This window comes from Mustela putorius, unplaced genomic scaffold, assembly GCF_011764305.1.
Source record: "Mustela putorius furo isolate JIRA1106 unplaced genomic scaffold, ASM1176430v1.1 tig00003834_pilon_pilon_pilon, whole genome shotgun sequence".
Lineage (NCBI taxonomy): Eukaryota > Metazoa > Chordata > Mammalia > Carnivora > Mustelidae > Mustela > Mustela putorius.
The window spans coordinates 103215066-103230471 of record NW_025421987.1 but is presented as its reverse complement, the minus strand read 5'-3'; the positions used below and the strand labels follow the sequence as shown (position 1 = coordinate 103230471).

General features: G+C 38.2%; 1 protein-coding gene across 4 annotated transcripts in view; it reads right to left on the bottom strand.

Moving 5' to 3' along the window:
* PIK3CB (phosphatidylinositol-4,5-bisphosphate 3-kinase catalytic subunit beta) overlaps positions 1–15406 on the bottom strand; it is a 207424-nt gene that overhangs the window by 17493 nt on the left and 174525 nt on the right. For all 4 annotated transcript variants that reach the window (XM_004762402.3, XM_004762405.3, XM_004762404.3 and 1 more), the window contains 3 exons: positions 11348–11526; positions 10417–10526; positions 8894–8972 (listed from right to left, as the gene is read on the bottom strand). In XM_004762402.3, coding sequence (XP_004762459.1) covers positions 8894–8972; positions 10417–10526; positions 11348–11526 — 368 coding nt within the window. The remainder of the gene's footprint in view (positions 1–8893; positions 8973–10416; positions 10527–11347; positions 11527–15406) is intronic.

Genomic DNA, 15406 nt, shown 5'->3' with positions numbered 1-15406 from the left:
AAATATAAACTTTCATAATATTCTATTAGGTAATGGCTTCTTAAAACTGACACCAAAAACATAAAAAAAAAAAGAAGAAGAAGAAGAAGAAGAAGAAATAGGGGCGCCTAGGTGGCTCAAAGCCTCTGCTTTTGGCTCTGGTCATGATCTCGGAGTCCTGGGATTGAGCCCCCGTCAGGCTCTCTGCTCCACCAGGAGCTTGCTTCCTCCTCTCTCTCACTGCCTGCCTCTCTGCCTACTTGTAATCTCTGTCTATCAAATAAATAAATAAAATCTTAAAAAAAAAAAGAAAGAAATTGAATTTCATCAAAATTAAAAACTTTGCATCAAAGGACACTATCAAGAAAGTATAGAGACAACCCACAGAATGCAAGAAAACATTTGCAAATAATTTATTTAATAGGGTTTAGTATCTAAAATATACGAAGGGGTGTCTGGCTGATTCAGTAGGAAGAACATCTGACTCTTGATCTAGGGCTCATGAGTTTGAGCCCCATGTTGGGGGTAGAGATTACTGGGGGGGAAAAAAAGGACTTAAAAAAAAAATGAGCAAAGGACTTAAATAGCTGTGTCTCCAAAGAGGATATACAAATGACCAGTAAGCACATTAAAAGCTGGCCAACATCCTTTGTTATTGGGCAAATACAAATTAAAACCAGAATGAGAAAACTAACAAAACTGCAAGCAGAAACTGACAAATGCCAATTATAATGGGAGGTTTTAACATATCTTCGAAGTGAAAATTAAGTAAAAATTTGATTAAAGTATAGATTTGGACACAGCTAACAAACTTGATAAAATACACTGATTTATAACCTTACTGCTAATAATTACAGCATATGGAATCTTTTCACTCACAAATAGGATTTTTGAAAACTGGACATTTTTATTAAAGCATAAAGAAATTCTTTTTTGTTTGTTTGTTTTAAGATTTTTTTTTTTAAAGATTTTATTTATTTATTTGACAGAGAGAGATCACAAGCAGGCAGAGAGGCAGGCAGAGAGAGAGGAAGGGAAGCAGGCCCCCTGCTGAGCAGAGAGCCCCATGCGGGACTTGATCCCAGGACCCCGAGATCATGACCTGAGCCGAAGGCAGTGGCTTAACCCACTGAGCCACCCAGGCGCCCCTGTTTGTTTTAAGATTTTATTTATTTATTTGTCAGAGAGAGAGCGAGAGCAAGCACAGGCAGAGTGGAAGGCAGAGTCAGAGGGAGAAGCAGGCTCCCCGCGGAGCAAGGAGCCCGATGTGGGACTCGATCCCAGGACGCTGGGATCATGACCTGAGCCGAAGGCAGCTGCTCCACCAACTGAGCCACCCAGGCGTCCCGCATAAAGAAATTCTTAAGAAATGTGATATTTATACTGACCACATAATTCTGACAATAAAGAAATAAAATAAAAAACCAGAAACAACAGCAACAAAAAAAATCCAATGCTCTTGGAAGTTATAGTAATTTAAACTAGATCAGGAGTGGAGCCACTGGAAAGAAAGATGGTAGCAGAGCAGGAGGACCCTAGGCTCACCTTGTCCCATGAATACAACTAGATAACTATCAAATCATTCTAAATACCCCAGAAATCGACCTGAAAACTGGCAGGTAGAGAAGAGGCCACACTGAAGAAGGTAGAAGTACAGAGACATCACGTGGGAGAGAAATGGACTGTGGCCACTGTGGTGGGGAGGGAGCTATTATGATGGAGAATGGAGACAGATTACCACACAGAGGAGTGCACAAGGAAAACCAATCCCTGTAGCAATTAGCTTGGAAAACAAGAGAGCCCAAATTTTGTGACATCTTAAAACCAGCAGGGCATAAAGCCTAAAGTTCTAAAGTTCAGCACTGGGGCTGTTCCTGGAGAGAAAGCAGGGCAAACAGCCTGCCACAGAGAGCCTGGAAATAGCTATCTGAAGAGTGCATAGGGTACAAAATAGGGAGGTTATTTGTTCATCTTGAAGCATCCCAGAGAAGCAGGCTTCAAGGACAGACCCCTCCAGAAACAAATAAACTGGCAGGCACCCTGCACCTCAGCATAAATAGAGCCTCCTCCCGGAATGAGCACAAAGGCAACACCCACTACCTAACTCGCTTATATCAAGTCTCATCTCCCCGTGCTCTTGCAGACCTGCCCTTCCCAGTCCTTCTTGCCTTAAGCCCAGCACAGTAGGACCCCTCTGTCAGAAGAATGCCCCAAGCCCCTTCTAGAACAACATCTCCCCACTCAGGAGTTATGCAGGGCATTGATTCCAGAGCTCTAGTTAAAATCACATTCAGGCCAGGAACAAAACACTGCCCAAAAAACGCAAAGAGAGCTTCTGCAGATGACTAGCCTTGATGATAAAAAAAAGCCAGGGGCACCTGGGTGGCTCAGTGGGTTAAGCCTCTGCCTTTGGCTCAGGTCATGATCTCAGGGTCCTGGGATCGAGTCCCGAATCAGGCTCTCTGCTCAGCAGGGAGCCTGCTTCCTCCTCTCTCTCTGCCTGCCTCTCTGCCTACTTGTGATCTCTCTGTCAAATAAATAAAATAAAATCTTAAAAAAAAAAAAGAGAGAGAAAAGAAAAAGAGCCAGGGTACAATAGCACAGCACATGCAGCACATGTTGGAGACACTCCTGGAAGTGCCAGGCCGTGCAGAACAGGGACACTACACTTCAGGGCACTATAGGACCTCTTCTTAAGACCATTACCCTCAAGAACAGGCGATGTAGCCAGCTTTCCTAACACATAGAAGTAGGCACAGCAACTTCAACAAAATAAGAAAGAGGAATCTGTGCCAAATGAAAGAACACAACAAGGCCAGGATTACAGATCTAAGTGAAACAGAAATAAGTAACATGCCTGACAGAAAATTTAAAGTACTTATGACAAAGACACCCCCTGGACATGGAAGAAAGAGTTGAAGACCCTTAATACAGAGATTTAAAAAATAATCAAACAGAGATGAAGAGTGCAATAAACAAGATTAGAAACATGCTTGATGCAATAACAGCAGGCTGGAATAGCAGAGGAAGGAATTAACGATCTAGGAGAAAAAATAATGGAAAGAAATCAAGATGAATAAAAGAGAGAAAAAAGAATTATGCAAAATGAGAATAGACTTAACGAACTCAGTGACTCCATCAACTGTAGTAACATTCACATTACAGGATTCCCAGAAGAAGAGAGAGAAAGGGGGGCAGAGTATTTATTTGAAGAGATAATAGCTGAAAACTTCCCTAATTTGAAGAAGGAAACATATCCAAATCCAGGAGTCACAGAGAACCCCCAACAAAATCAATAAAACCAAACCCATGCTGAGACATATTAAAATTAAAATGGCAAAATATACTGATAAAAAATTTTAAATGCAGCAAGACAATACCCAATTGATAAATTTTTGAATACTACATCTGAAACTAATGACGTACTATATGTTGGCTAACTGCATTTAAATAAAAAATTTTTTAAAAAGCAGCAAGACCCCATAAGGCTATCAGAGAATTTTTTATTTATTTTTATTTTTATTTTTTTATTTTGAGAGACAGAGTATGAGTGGGGATGGGAGGGAACAGTGAGAGGGACAGAGAGAATCTTAAGCAGGCTCCATGCCCAGCATGGTGACCAACACAGGACTCAATCTCACAACATGAGATCATGACCTGAGCCAAAATCAAGAGTCAAATGCTTGAGTCAACTTGCTTGTCAAAAAGTCAGTACAGAATAAACACAACTAAAGGGAAATCATAAAGAGGTAATCAATGATAAAATAGAAAAAAGATCAACAAAATTACAAGCTCCTTCTTTTGAAATACTAAGCAGCACACCTCTAGAGTAACAAAGAAAAACAGTGCACATAAAATAATTTTACACATGCAAAAAAGGAGAAAAATTAAACACAGAAGAGATTTTAAAATTAGGGCGCCTGGGTGGCTCAGTGGGTTAAGCCTCTGCCTTCAGCTCAGGTTATGATCTCAGGTTATGATCCTAGGATTGAGGTCCACATCGGGCTCCCTGCTCATCGGAGAGCCTGCTTCCCCCCCTCTCTCTGCCTGCCTCTCTGCCTACTTGTGATTTCTCTCTCTGTGTGTCAAATAAATAAATAAAATCTTTAAAAAAAAATTAAAAGATGCTGTTATAAAAGATGTATGATAATAAACCTTAAAACACTGATGAACTGGACAATTTTTAGCCTCTAAATTAACTCAAGAGGGAAAAAAAATCTGTTGAGTCCAATAACCATTAAGAAAAATCATAGTCAAGGGCGCCTGGGTGGCTCAGTGGGTTAAGCCGCTGCCTTCGGCTCAGGTCATGATCTCGGGGTCCTGGGATCGAGGCCCGCATCGGGCTCTCTGCTCAGCAGGGAGCCTGCTTCCCTCTCTCTCTCTCTCTGCCTGCCTCTCCATCTACTTGTGATTTCTCTCTGTCAAATAAATAAATAAAAAATCTTAAAAAAAAAAAAAAAAGAAAAGAAAAATCATAGTCAAAAAGACCTGGACTCGGAAAAAAAACAACACCAGAACCAAATCTTCGCAGAGACGGAAGAGGGAAAAGAACACTACAAAATAAAATATAGAAGAGTATCTTTCTTTTAAAAGATTTAATTTATTTATTTGGGAGAGAGAGAGCATGAGAGAAAGCATGAACAGGGTAAGTGGCATAGGAAGAAACAGGTTCTCTGTTGAGCAGGGAGTCCTATGTGGGGCTTGATCCCAGGACTCCGGGATCATGACCTGAGTCAAAGACAGATGCTTAACTGATGGAGCCACCCAGGCACCCCCTAGAAGAGTATCTTTAATGATAACTGCACAGAGAAAACAATTTTTAAAACTTAACTAAAAGTATAAACCTTAAAGGAATCTAGGTAATTTATAGAAGAGAGAAAAACACAGTACTTTTCAACACTGAAAACACAAAGAACCAAGCTATTTATAAAAGAAATGCAAATTTAAATTCTATGGGATACCACGATATATCCGCTAGATTTGCAAAAAATCAACAAGTCTGCTTGGCAAGGAGATATTTCTGGATGAAAGTGTAACACTGGTACAACCATTTGGACAATGGTGGTCAATGTAAAAATACACATGCCTTATGATGGAGCAATTCCACTTCCAGCTATATAAACTAAACATCTCTTCTATATGTGAAGAGTGAGCTGTTGAGAAGTGTTCAAACTCAAGCTTTTGTTATTCTTGAAAAAACAATCAATGTAAATAGCTAGTAACAGAAGAATCAATGTAATCAATGTAAATAGCTAGTAACAGAAGAATGGATACATTTTTATATTTATTCAAAGTATTAGTAAAGAAGTGAAAGTAAGAAATTAGATCTTCACATATTAATCTTAATAAATCCCCCAAAATGTTGTGAAGACAAAAAGTAAAAGTTGCAAGTGATATAATAGCATTTATTTAAAGTTTAAAACATAGAATAGATATCAAAATATAGTTAAAGCCTAAAAGTATACATATTACAAATTTAAAACAGTGTTAATTCTCAAACGTGAGAAGGCAGAATGGGATAAGAATGCATTAACTTTATCTGCGTGTTTAATTCCTTTTTTTAAAAAAGTAGGAAACATGTTAATAACTCTCATTTAATTGCTAAAGATATATTTATTAAGTCCCAATGTAAAAATATAAAAATAATAAATTATTTTCTGTACTTCCATGTATGAAATAGTCCACAATTTAGAAAAATAAAAGAATTAAGTAAAAGAGGAAAAGGTAAAACCATCAACTAGCATAGAAAAAAGTTTAAAACTGTATGGACCTATATTACTATCACAAAACATGCTGTTTTTTAATCCTTGATTTGAAAAAAAAAAAAAAGAATACAAGCCCACTGAAGAAAACAACGGAAACAGGTATACGAAGAGTGCCTGACTAGCTCAGTTAGTAGAGCGTGCCACTATCGATCTCAGGGTTGAGTTCAAGCCACACACTGGGTGTAGGAATTACTTTAAAATGTTAATAGGGTGCTTGATGGCTCAATGGGTTAAGCCTCTGCCTTCAGCTCCGGTCAGGATCTCAGGATCCTGGAATCAAGCCCTACATGGGGATCTCTACTTGGTGGGGAGTCTCCTCCCTCTCTCTCTGCCTGCCTCTCTGCCTACTTGTGATCTTTGTCAAATAAATAAATAAAATCTTTAAAATAAAAAATAAAAAAATAAAATGTTGAGAAAAAAAAAGAAAAAAAGAAAAGAAATAGGTACATGAAGGGTGAAATTGTCTTTAATTACATCACCCAGAAATAATGTCCATTACCATTTTAGTTTGTCAATATATTTTTTAAAATTTATTATTCCAAAATTGTTTTGGAAGATTTTATTTATTTACTTGACAGAGAGAGAGGGAGATCACAAGTAGGCAGAGAGGCTGTCAGAGAGAGAGGGGAGGCAGGCTTCCCACTGAGCGACTCGATTCCAAGATCTTGGGATCATGACCTGAGCGCTTAACCCACTGAGCCACCCAGGCACCCCAGTTTGTCAATATTTTAGCATGTCACTTTTCAGTGAGTTTTTTTAAAAATTTTATTTATTTATTTGGTAGACAGAGATCACAAGTAGGCAAAAAGGCAGGCAGGGAGAGGAGGAAGCAGGCTCCTTGCGGAGCAGAGAGCCCGATGCAGGGCTCGATCTCAGGACTGTGGAATCATGACCTGAACTGAAGGCAGAGGCTTTAACCCACTGAGCCACCCAGGCACCCCTCAGTGAGTTCTTAATACAACTGAAATAATTCTATGAAAACACTTCTGCACCTCACTTTTTCTTCTTGACATTTGAAGATAAGCCTTTTCTCCAAATTGTTAAGCAATTCTCTATGAACAATAATGTAAAATACCTGAAATACTTGGTCATTTGAGTACGCTATTTTTTTTAAGCTTTCTTTATTTGAGAGAGAGAGAGAGAAAGGAAGAGAGAGATGTGGAGAAAGGGTAGGGGGAGGGGCAGAGGAAGGAGGAGACAAGCAGACACCCTACAGAATGGGGAGCCTGATGTATGGCTCCATCACAGGTCCCTGAGATCATGGCCTGTGCTGAAACCAAGAGTCAGACACTTAACCACAGTGGTCTAATTTTCTTTTTTTTGTAAATAAATTAAGGATGAATATCCTTGTGCATAAATTTCTGTCCACATTTTTAATATTTTTTAATAGGCTCTGCACCCAGCAGGGAGCCCAATGCAGGGCTTGAACTCACCATTCTAAGACCTGAGTTGAAATCAAGACTCAAAGGCTTAATCAAGCGAACCACCTAGGCACCCCTCCACATTTCTAATTTTATTTTTTTTTAAGATTTTATTTATTTATTTGACAGAGAAAGAGATGACAAGTAGGTAGAGAGGCAGGCAGGCAGAGAGGGGGAAGCAGGCTCCCTGCTGAGCAGAGAGCCCAATGTGGGGCTCAATCCCAGGACCCTGAGATCATGACCTGAGCAGAAAGCTTAAGGCTTAACCCTTAATTAGGCTTAACCCACTGAGCCACCCAGGCACGCCCACATTTCTAATTTTAAAGTAAATTCTGGAAACACTGGATAGAGGATATAAAAAAAAAACTTGATACAGGGAGGTTTATATTAATTTACAAAGGTATATGAAAATATTTGTTTCTGTTCTTCAATGGTCTCTTAGACAAGTTTATCATTTAACAAAATCTTTGCTAGGAAATTAGTGGTTTCCAACTCTTCTTGTAATTTGTACGTCTATGCTGGAATTGACTGTGTTCATATAATTTTTAGTGTATTTATTTTATATCTTGTATCAACAGCCTTTTTACATCTTTTCTCCATATCTCTTTCTATAAGCTTTTAAAATATTTAGGATTATTACAGACTTCTACCCTGTTCATTATTTATATTATGCCCAGGGTAAGGCTTGACATTTTTTAGGTTTATAAGATTCATATCTTACATTGTTATACAAATGCAATCAACATTTTTTGGGGGGGGGTAATTATCTTCATTTGCTCCTCACCTTAGAAGATTTGGTAATGATTAAAGTTTTAAAACCATTATGTTGGACACCTGCGTGGCTCAGTGGGTTAAGCCTCTGCCTTAGGCTCAGGTCCTGATCTCAGGGTCCTGGGATGGAGCCTCTCATGGGGCTCTCTGCTCAGCAGGGAGCCTGCTTCCCCTTCCCTCTGCCTGCCTCTCCGCCTACTTGTGATTTCTCTGTCAAATAAATAAATAAAATCCATTATGTTTTCTTTTTTTCTGTTGCATATAGCTGTTCTGCTGTCTACCCCTAATAATGGTGACAAGCTGAAAACCCTAAAAGAACCCCTAAAAACTTCCCTTTCCGAAAGGTAGTGGAATCAATGCTACCAGGCTAAGAAGACAGGCAGGCCCTTCTCTGGCTTTGTCATTCCCAGGACCACCAGCCAGTGCATCCTTCATGAGAGCACCTTTAAAATCATAGGTTAGATAGAACGTGACTCTTGCTGTCTGTCCAGGTTTTACTGGAAGTTCAAGCCTCTTTCTTTCTGGAATCTCTGTACATATACAGTTTTACATCTGATGAGACTTCAATAAGACAATGTATTTGACAGTACACTATAAACTGTAAAATGCTATATAAATATTACCACAAATAACAATTAATAATAATAGCAGGAGAGAAGGAATAAAAAGGAAGTTTTAAAAATTCAGCTGTGGGGGCGCCTGGGTGGCTCAGTGGGTTAAAGCCTCTGCTTTCGGCTCAGGTCATGATCCCAGGGTCCTGGGATCGAGCCCCGCATCGGGCTCCCTGCTCCACAGAGGAGCCTGCTTTCCTTCCTCTCTCTCTGCCTGCCTCTCTGCCTACTTGTGATCTTTGTCTGTCAAATAAATTAAAAAAAAAAAAAAAAAAAAAAAAATTTAAAAATTCAGCTGTGGAAGGAATACAACATGAGACAAAAATAAAGTCACTAGAAATCTCACCGAAGATCCAGACCAGCTTCTTTCCAAAGTAAATCCATCAAACGCAGCATCTGGAGTGTCAACATGTCTTGTCGTAAATCTAAGGGGGGTAAAAATCCTGCTTATTATAAATACTTTCCAATTTTTGTCTCATAACATTAATTCAAGATTAGCTAATTCAGCCAGACTTAACTAAAACCATTGACAAATATTGTGCTAATACTTCCCCCAAACTGTAATACTGACCATATTTATTTTGTTAAATGTTAGGTCTGGGGCACCTGGGTGCTCAGTTAAGTGGCTGCCTTCAGCTCAGGTCATGATCCCAGAGTCCTGGGATCCAGCCCCACACTGGGCTCCCTGCTCAGCAGGGAGTCGGCTGCTTCTTCTGCCCCTCACTCTGCTCTCATGCACTCTTTCTCTCAAATAAATAAATAAAATCTAAAAATATATATTAGGTTTATTGGTTAGCATGTGCCCATAACACTAGTAACTAAATTAAGTTGAACAATATTTTTAATTGGGGCAGCTGGCTGCCTCAGTCAGTAGAACATGTGACTCTTGATCTCAGGGTCATGAGTTCAAGTCCCATGTTGGGTATAGAGATTACTTAAGGAAATTCTCACTATTTCACTTTCATGAAAATTGTACAACTTTCATTGTAAGCTACTATACTAATTGTATGGATACTGTAATACTATATAGCACAGTCATGCTGTGTACAGCATCCATACAATTCACACTGCTAATTTTTTTCTTTCCTGGTTGTGTTTAAAAATACACAGAAAGTTCTTAAAAATCACTTAAGTGATTATATGATGGGTTACAGAACTCTAATAGTCAATTTTATTTATTATATCTAAGGATAATTTTCAGCTAACAGAGGGCTGTTAAAGTACTGACTTCTACACAATGACATTCACATGGTCACAGTGGAGATAGATGTCTAGCAAAACAATATGAGTTCATTTTAAAATAGACATAAACACATTTACCTATGTTCCTTTAATTCCTTTTAATAAACCCAACATACAATACTATAATCCTTTTGGACGTGAAGAACCTGAAGCTCAGTGAATTTTATGTGACTTGTCTATAATCATACAATAACAAGTGGTGGTTGTCATAACTGCCTTCTGATTGGTGTAATCACCTCAGAGGCATTCCTTTTAAAAATACTTGTCAGTAAAATATTTTAATTAAAATACAAAACTATGGCAGCAATATCAAAATTGTTACCACTGAAACAGAATATATGAATATACCACTGAAAATACTCTCTTGTACTTCACAAGCTTTTTACCAAAGAATTAGACCTTGTATTTTGTAGGGGAAAAAAAAGATTTATTAGAACAATGTATATAAGTAAGCTGTAAGCATTATTTTCTAAGAGGAAAAAAAAGGGATTTAAGACATGCCAAATTCAACCTTATGACCACTGATAGCATCTGTTACACATTTACACATCACCTTTCAGATAAAGCAAACTGACAACAAATGAAAAATACTAAGGAATTTGGTACTGCAAAAACCTCAGTACATACCATCACCATTTTTAAAAATCACTCCAACTGAATCTTCACCAAACACTTTGTTGTTGTAAACGAGCCACAAAGGCTTCATTTTGGAATCCATGTATTTACACTTTTCAACACTGAAATCAAACAAGGGGAAAATTAACCCACCTCAATTTAAAGAAATGGCAAGACTGTATATTAGATGTGGGGAAAACCCTCACCTGTTTCATTTAGCTCTGCAGAAGTCAGAACTAGAACATATCTTCCTGGTAAAAAAGTAACTAGGATGACAGTTTTCACTGGCATGTAGTGATGCCAGATGGGCTAGACTGAAAACCCAGATTCATCCTTCTCACTACCTACATTTAAAATTCCTCCTTTTCTTTCTTTATTCTTCCTTGTGTTATTATATGTAGTCAATAAAAACCAGATATCATTGGATTAAAATTAGGAATATTATGAGTTCATTCTTGATTTCTTAAAGAGATCAATTTTGAAAACTGACATATGAGAATATTTATCATTACCTTTCTATTAGTACTTTTGAAGGGAATAAAAAAGCAAGAAATAATCTTTCAAATTAATTTAAGATCTCATTTGAAATAGGAAAACAAATTAGTAAATAATCTATGATGGTTGCCAACATTTTGCATACACAGGATTTTTAACTCTCAGAAACCAGTAATATAGAAAACAAATTTAGTCACATACAATTGAAAGGAAAATAACATGCAGTAACTTTTATGAACCCCACAGGTAAATTTAGCTAATAGGTATACATCCTAACACATACAAGAATAACCTTTGAGAAATTTAAGATTTTCCTTCTTTAAATATATTGTACTTATGGAGGCTAACAGCTAGCCCTACTGCTCCTGCAAGGCAGTCACTCAGAAATCCTTTCCGCACTGCCATTTTCATGGAAAATTCACTGAGCACAGCAAAGACGGTCACTTACTAGAGTTCTGAGAGGATAACACATGGATTCAGAGGCGACTGCAGGTCAGAAAGGGCTTCCCGGTAAGCATTCTGTTTTAAACAAGTATGCATGGCCTCCTTCCCTTTGGCTCTGTTTAGCTTCATTGCATTCAGTTTGATTAAGCTATTTAAAGTTTTTAACTTATTGAGTGCTTCAACCTGAAAAATAAGTGTCCGCGCCAACAAAATTTATTTATGGTTAAAAATAATATAAAGTACTATAGTTTCATGTGATCATATTATTTCATAACCACTCCCTTCCTCTCCCCAACACAAACATTTGACAACCAACCAAAGTAAAATCAGTGCTTGGTTTATGACAAACATACTAGAAACAATAGAGTAAAAATCTCATTTTTATCACGTTACTTAAGCACAATTTTTTCAATCTTCAAAATCAGGGAAAAGTAAAGGGACATACATTGCTGTTAAGAAGATAAGTATGACAAAGAACTCAGCACTCTGCAGCTCAACAAGTAGTAGAATTTGAAACACAGTCTGAACCATTCCATTTGGCCAGCTTCATAGTAAAAAAGGAAAATCTGTGCACAAGTAATCCTGGGGTTCCTGCCACTCAACCTTAACATCTAGTTCTTGTCATCACTCTGGTGTAACATGTTCTCAATATACTCTTATATTCTCTTTCCATGAGTAATACAGTTAAATGAATTATTGTGTAATAAAACAAATATGAATATAGAGAACAGTATTTGTTGTCCAAGTCCACATTACTTATTTTTATGAAGTAACTCTAGCTATCAAAACTTATGCAAATTAAAAAAAAACTTATGCAGTTAGTACAAAGTCAATCAACAACGGCCAACTCAATGAAAACCATTGTGCTTAAAAGTCAACTTCACTGTTTAATAATAACTGAGGTCTTTCCATGTTGTGTTACGTAAAAATCCATTAGAAACAGCCTTGGCCAACCATAAGCCATAAAAAAGACATTTTATTTTATTATTATGTTATTAAAGCTGAAACAGCTTGTTAATATAAATACATTTATATTAACACATAAATCGACTATAACAAGCATATAAAACATGTACACAATAAACATTATGAACACCTTGGCCTGAATTTCCATTAACAGGAGATTTATTTTATAGATTATTTTCATTTTCAAACATTGCTTCTATGAGAAGAAACCACTAAGACTCTGTAGGGAGATGAATTCAGTCATGCAGTTTTTACAGACAGGCTTGCTCACAGGAAACTGGAAGGTTCTATGTAGCTTGATGAAAATCGAGAGGGCTGAAGCTTGCCAAGTTAGCCACAGACACTCCATTTCTCAACAGTTTCAGGAGCTGTACAAACACTGGCGAAAAGGGAACCAGTTGAAATACAGACTGTGCAAACAGGAACTTTTTGAAGTATTTCAAATTTGAATTTCTTCTATGTTTGTACAGTTGGGAATTTTCAGGCCCCATCACTAATTGTGTTGATATCCATTTCCTGGAATAGTGTCCTGAATACCCACGTGGCCGTTAAGTCAAATACTTTTAAGTGTTTTGATACCCTGTCCTTCCACAGGTTTACAGTGATAACAAGAATCTCCAATGTAAAGTGTAGAGTATTCCCCTTGCTACTCATCAATTAGGAGTAAAAATAAAGTGATCATACATACATCATATGTTTGATGTTATATAAGTCAAACTGAGGTTCGCAGAGAACCAAAGAAATGTATGGTGTGGTTTGATCATGAATGAAGTCAATGAAGCAGGACCTCATCAAGTTGGGCCTTATAGGCTTTGTTAAAAAGTTTGGGGAAGATCCCTCTACATGCTAGGTGAGATACTGCTGTATTCACGAATCAATCAATACAGCTAATAATTAAAACATACTCAGTTGAATTTTTTGTGACAACTTCAAGATCTGAAGCAAACTTCCCATGGCATTCGGGGATGAGAAACACGGGTGCGGTACTGTGAACCATTTTGAATTTACTATCTTTCTCGCCATTTTCCTCTCAGCTCTGAGCTCTGCTCTCTTTGTATCAAGTTCCTGATCTAACTGGCTTTCCTTTATAGGGCAGGTCAGATCGAGCTGGCAGATAGCTTTGCCCAGAGCTCACCTTAGCTGGCAGTTCACCCTGAAGCCCAACTGAGCTGGCAGACAGGGCTGCCCGGAGCCAAGGCCCTAGCCTTTCAGAATACAATTTCCCAGGTGGAAAACCCGAATCTTAGTTGTGTCATTGGATTCCAAATTGGAAACTGCTGACAGTTTAGTCTGCAATTCTCTGTTTGGAATCCTTCCCCAGATTCCATGTTAGGAAATGCTACAGGCAGCTGTGGTTCTCCATTTTATTTGGAATTAGTCCATACTCCATATTCCTTGGCATTTGCTCATTTATCCCTTCCCCAGTCCAAGGTTTGATGGGAACTGGTGGTGCATACAGGGCCTTCTCTTGGCCAGGACAAAGTAACATTTCTTGGTCACTGGTGATCTATTAAGGAGCATATGGTTTTCTGTCTTGTTTTATATAGATAAAGGCTACTTCCTCTGAGGGAACTCAGAGGTCCAAAAGCTACAAAAAGCGGGGCAAACAATCAAGGCTGTTAGAGCATCTGCCACTTCAAGTAATAGGGTAAGTTGGTCAGGAATGTGTTAGAATGACACTAGGTTACCTGCCAACAGCAAGAAAACTTCTGTGCAACAAGGTATATTGTAACACACCCCACAATTCCCAACCTCATCACATGCCCCTCTTAGGTATTAGTTTGGCTCCAAGAAACCCAAAGGTCTAGCTAAAACAAATAGGATCCTAAAGAGTTGAGCACACCACCTTCTAGCACAACTGCATATTTTATGTCTAAGAATTACATGTAGAGGTCACTTTTAGATAACAGCCTTGAGCAATGAAATGTAGAACAAGGCAAAAGGGCCCACAGTGGGTACCTGGCTGAATACAGACAGCTGACCCACTTCAAAATATCCATAAGCCCTGACTGACCAATGGGCTTCTTACAACCAGGCACAGTTACCAAAAAGGGGATAATTCCATAGGTCCCCATACCTCCTCACCTTCCCCCTTTAAAAACAGCCCCCACCCACTGCCTCATTGCAGATTGTTTTTTGTGGGTTTTTTTGCTGTCCTGTTCACTGCTCCCTTGCAGTATATTCAATAAACTTCTATCTCCTTTGTTCTGCCTTGGGTGAACCCTCTTACCTCCCATACCATCAGCTTCTAGGCTACCATCACCCCACGTTTGGGGGCCTCCATCTGATCTGGAGTGACAACACACTAGAAATTTCAGATAGCTAGTAAAATGGCAAAATCTTACTGAAGAAAACCTGGAAATATAATGGCCATTATGTGGAAATTTCCAATTAGATAAAACACGTAAGAAATGCACTTGAAATCAAGCATTTCCAAATTAAATAAACAGAATGGGATATGCACTTAGAGTATGAAGCAGCCTCTAAAAGCTTCAAAATTCCAAAACAGTTTCATTGAAGATTCACTGCAAAAGACTAATGAAAAATTAAAGAGAAAGGGTATTTAAAACAAAAACTGTAACAGACAGAGGCATAAGAGTGACATAATTTCTACTGCTCCCCTTTATCCTTAATTTGAGAACCCATTCTACTAACCCCCTGTCTGAATTGCCTTTCTAAAAAGACTATTAAACAGTTAGCTTATAAAATAAGACCACCTGAGGCTATGGGCCATTCTCTTCTCCTAACTTTCATATCTTGCTCAAAGGCAGAACTATCGGCCACAAAGAATTTCTTAAATCCAGGAGAGGATTCTGAAAATTTCTATAAGCAAATTACCCCTAGAGCCCAGGGAAGAGAAGGAAATAAAATTTCACATTATCCCTTTCTTTCCAGTTCCAGACCAATTGGTTATTGATTCTTTCTCTCCCAGAGAAAAGTATTTCTTTCTTGCTTGCTGGTCTTGTTTTATATCCTAAGGCTTGGCTTTCTGCTCACCTGAGCTATGTAAGTTGTTGTTGTGTTTTTCTGTTGTTGCTATTGTTTTGGTTATGTTTAGGAGTAACTCTAGATCTTGTGAGGATAACATCTTTTGCAT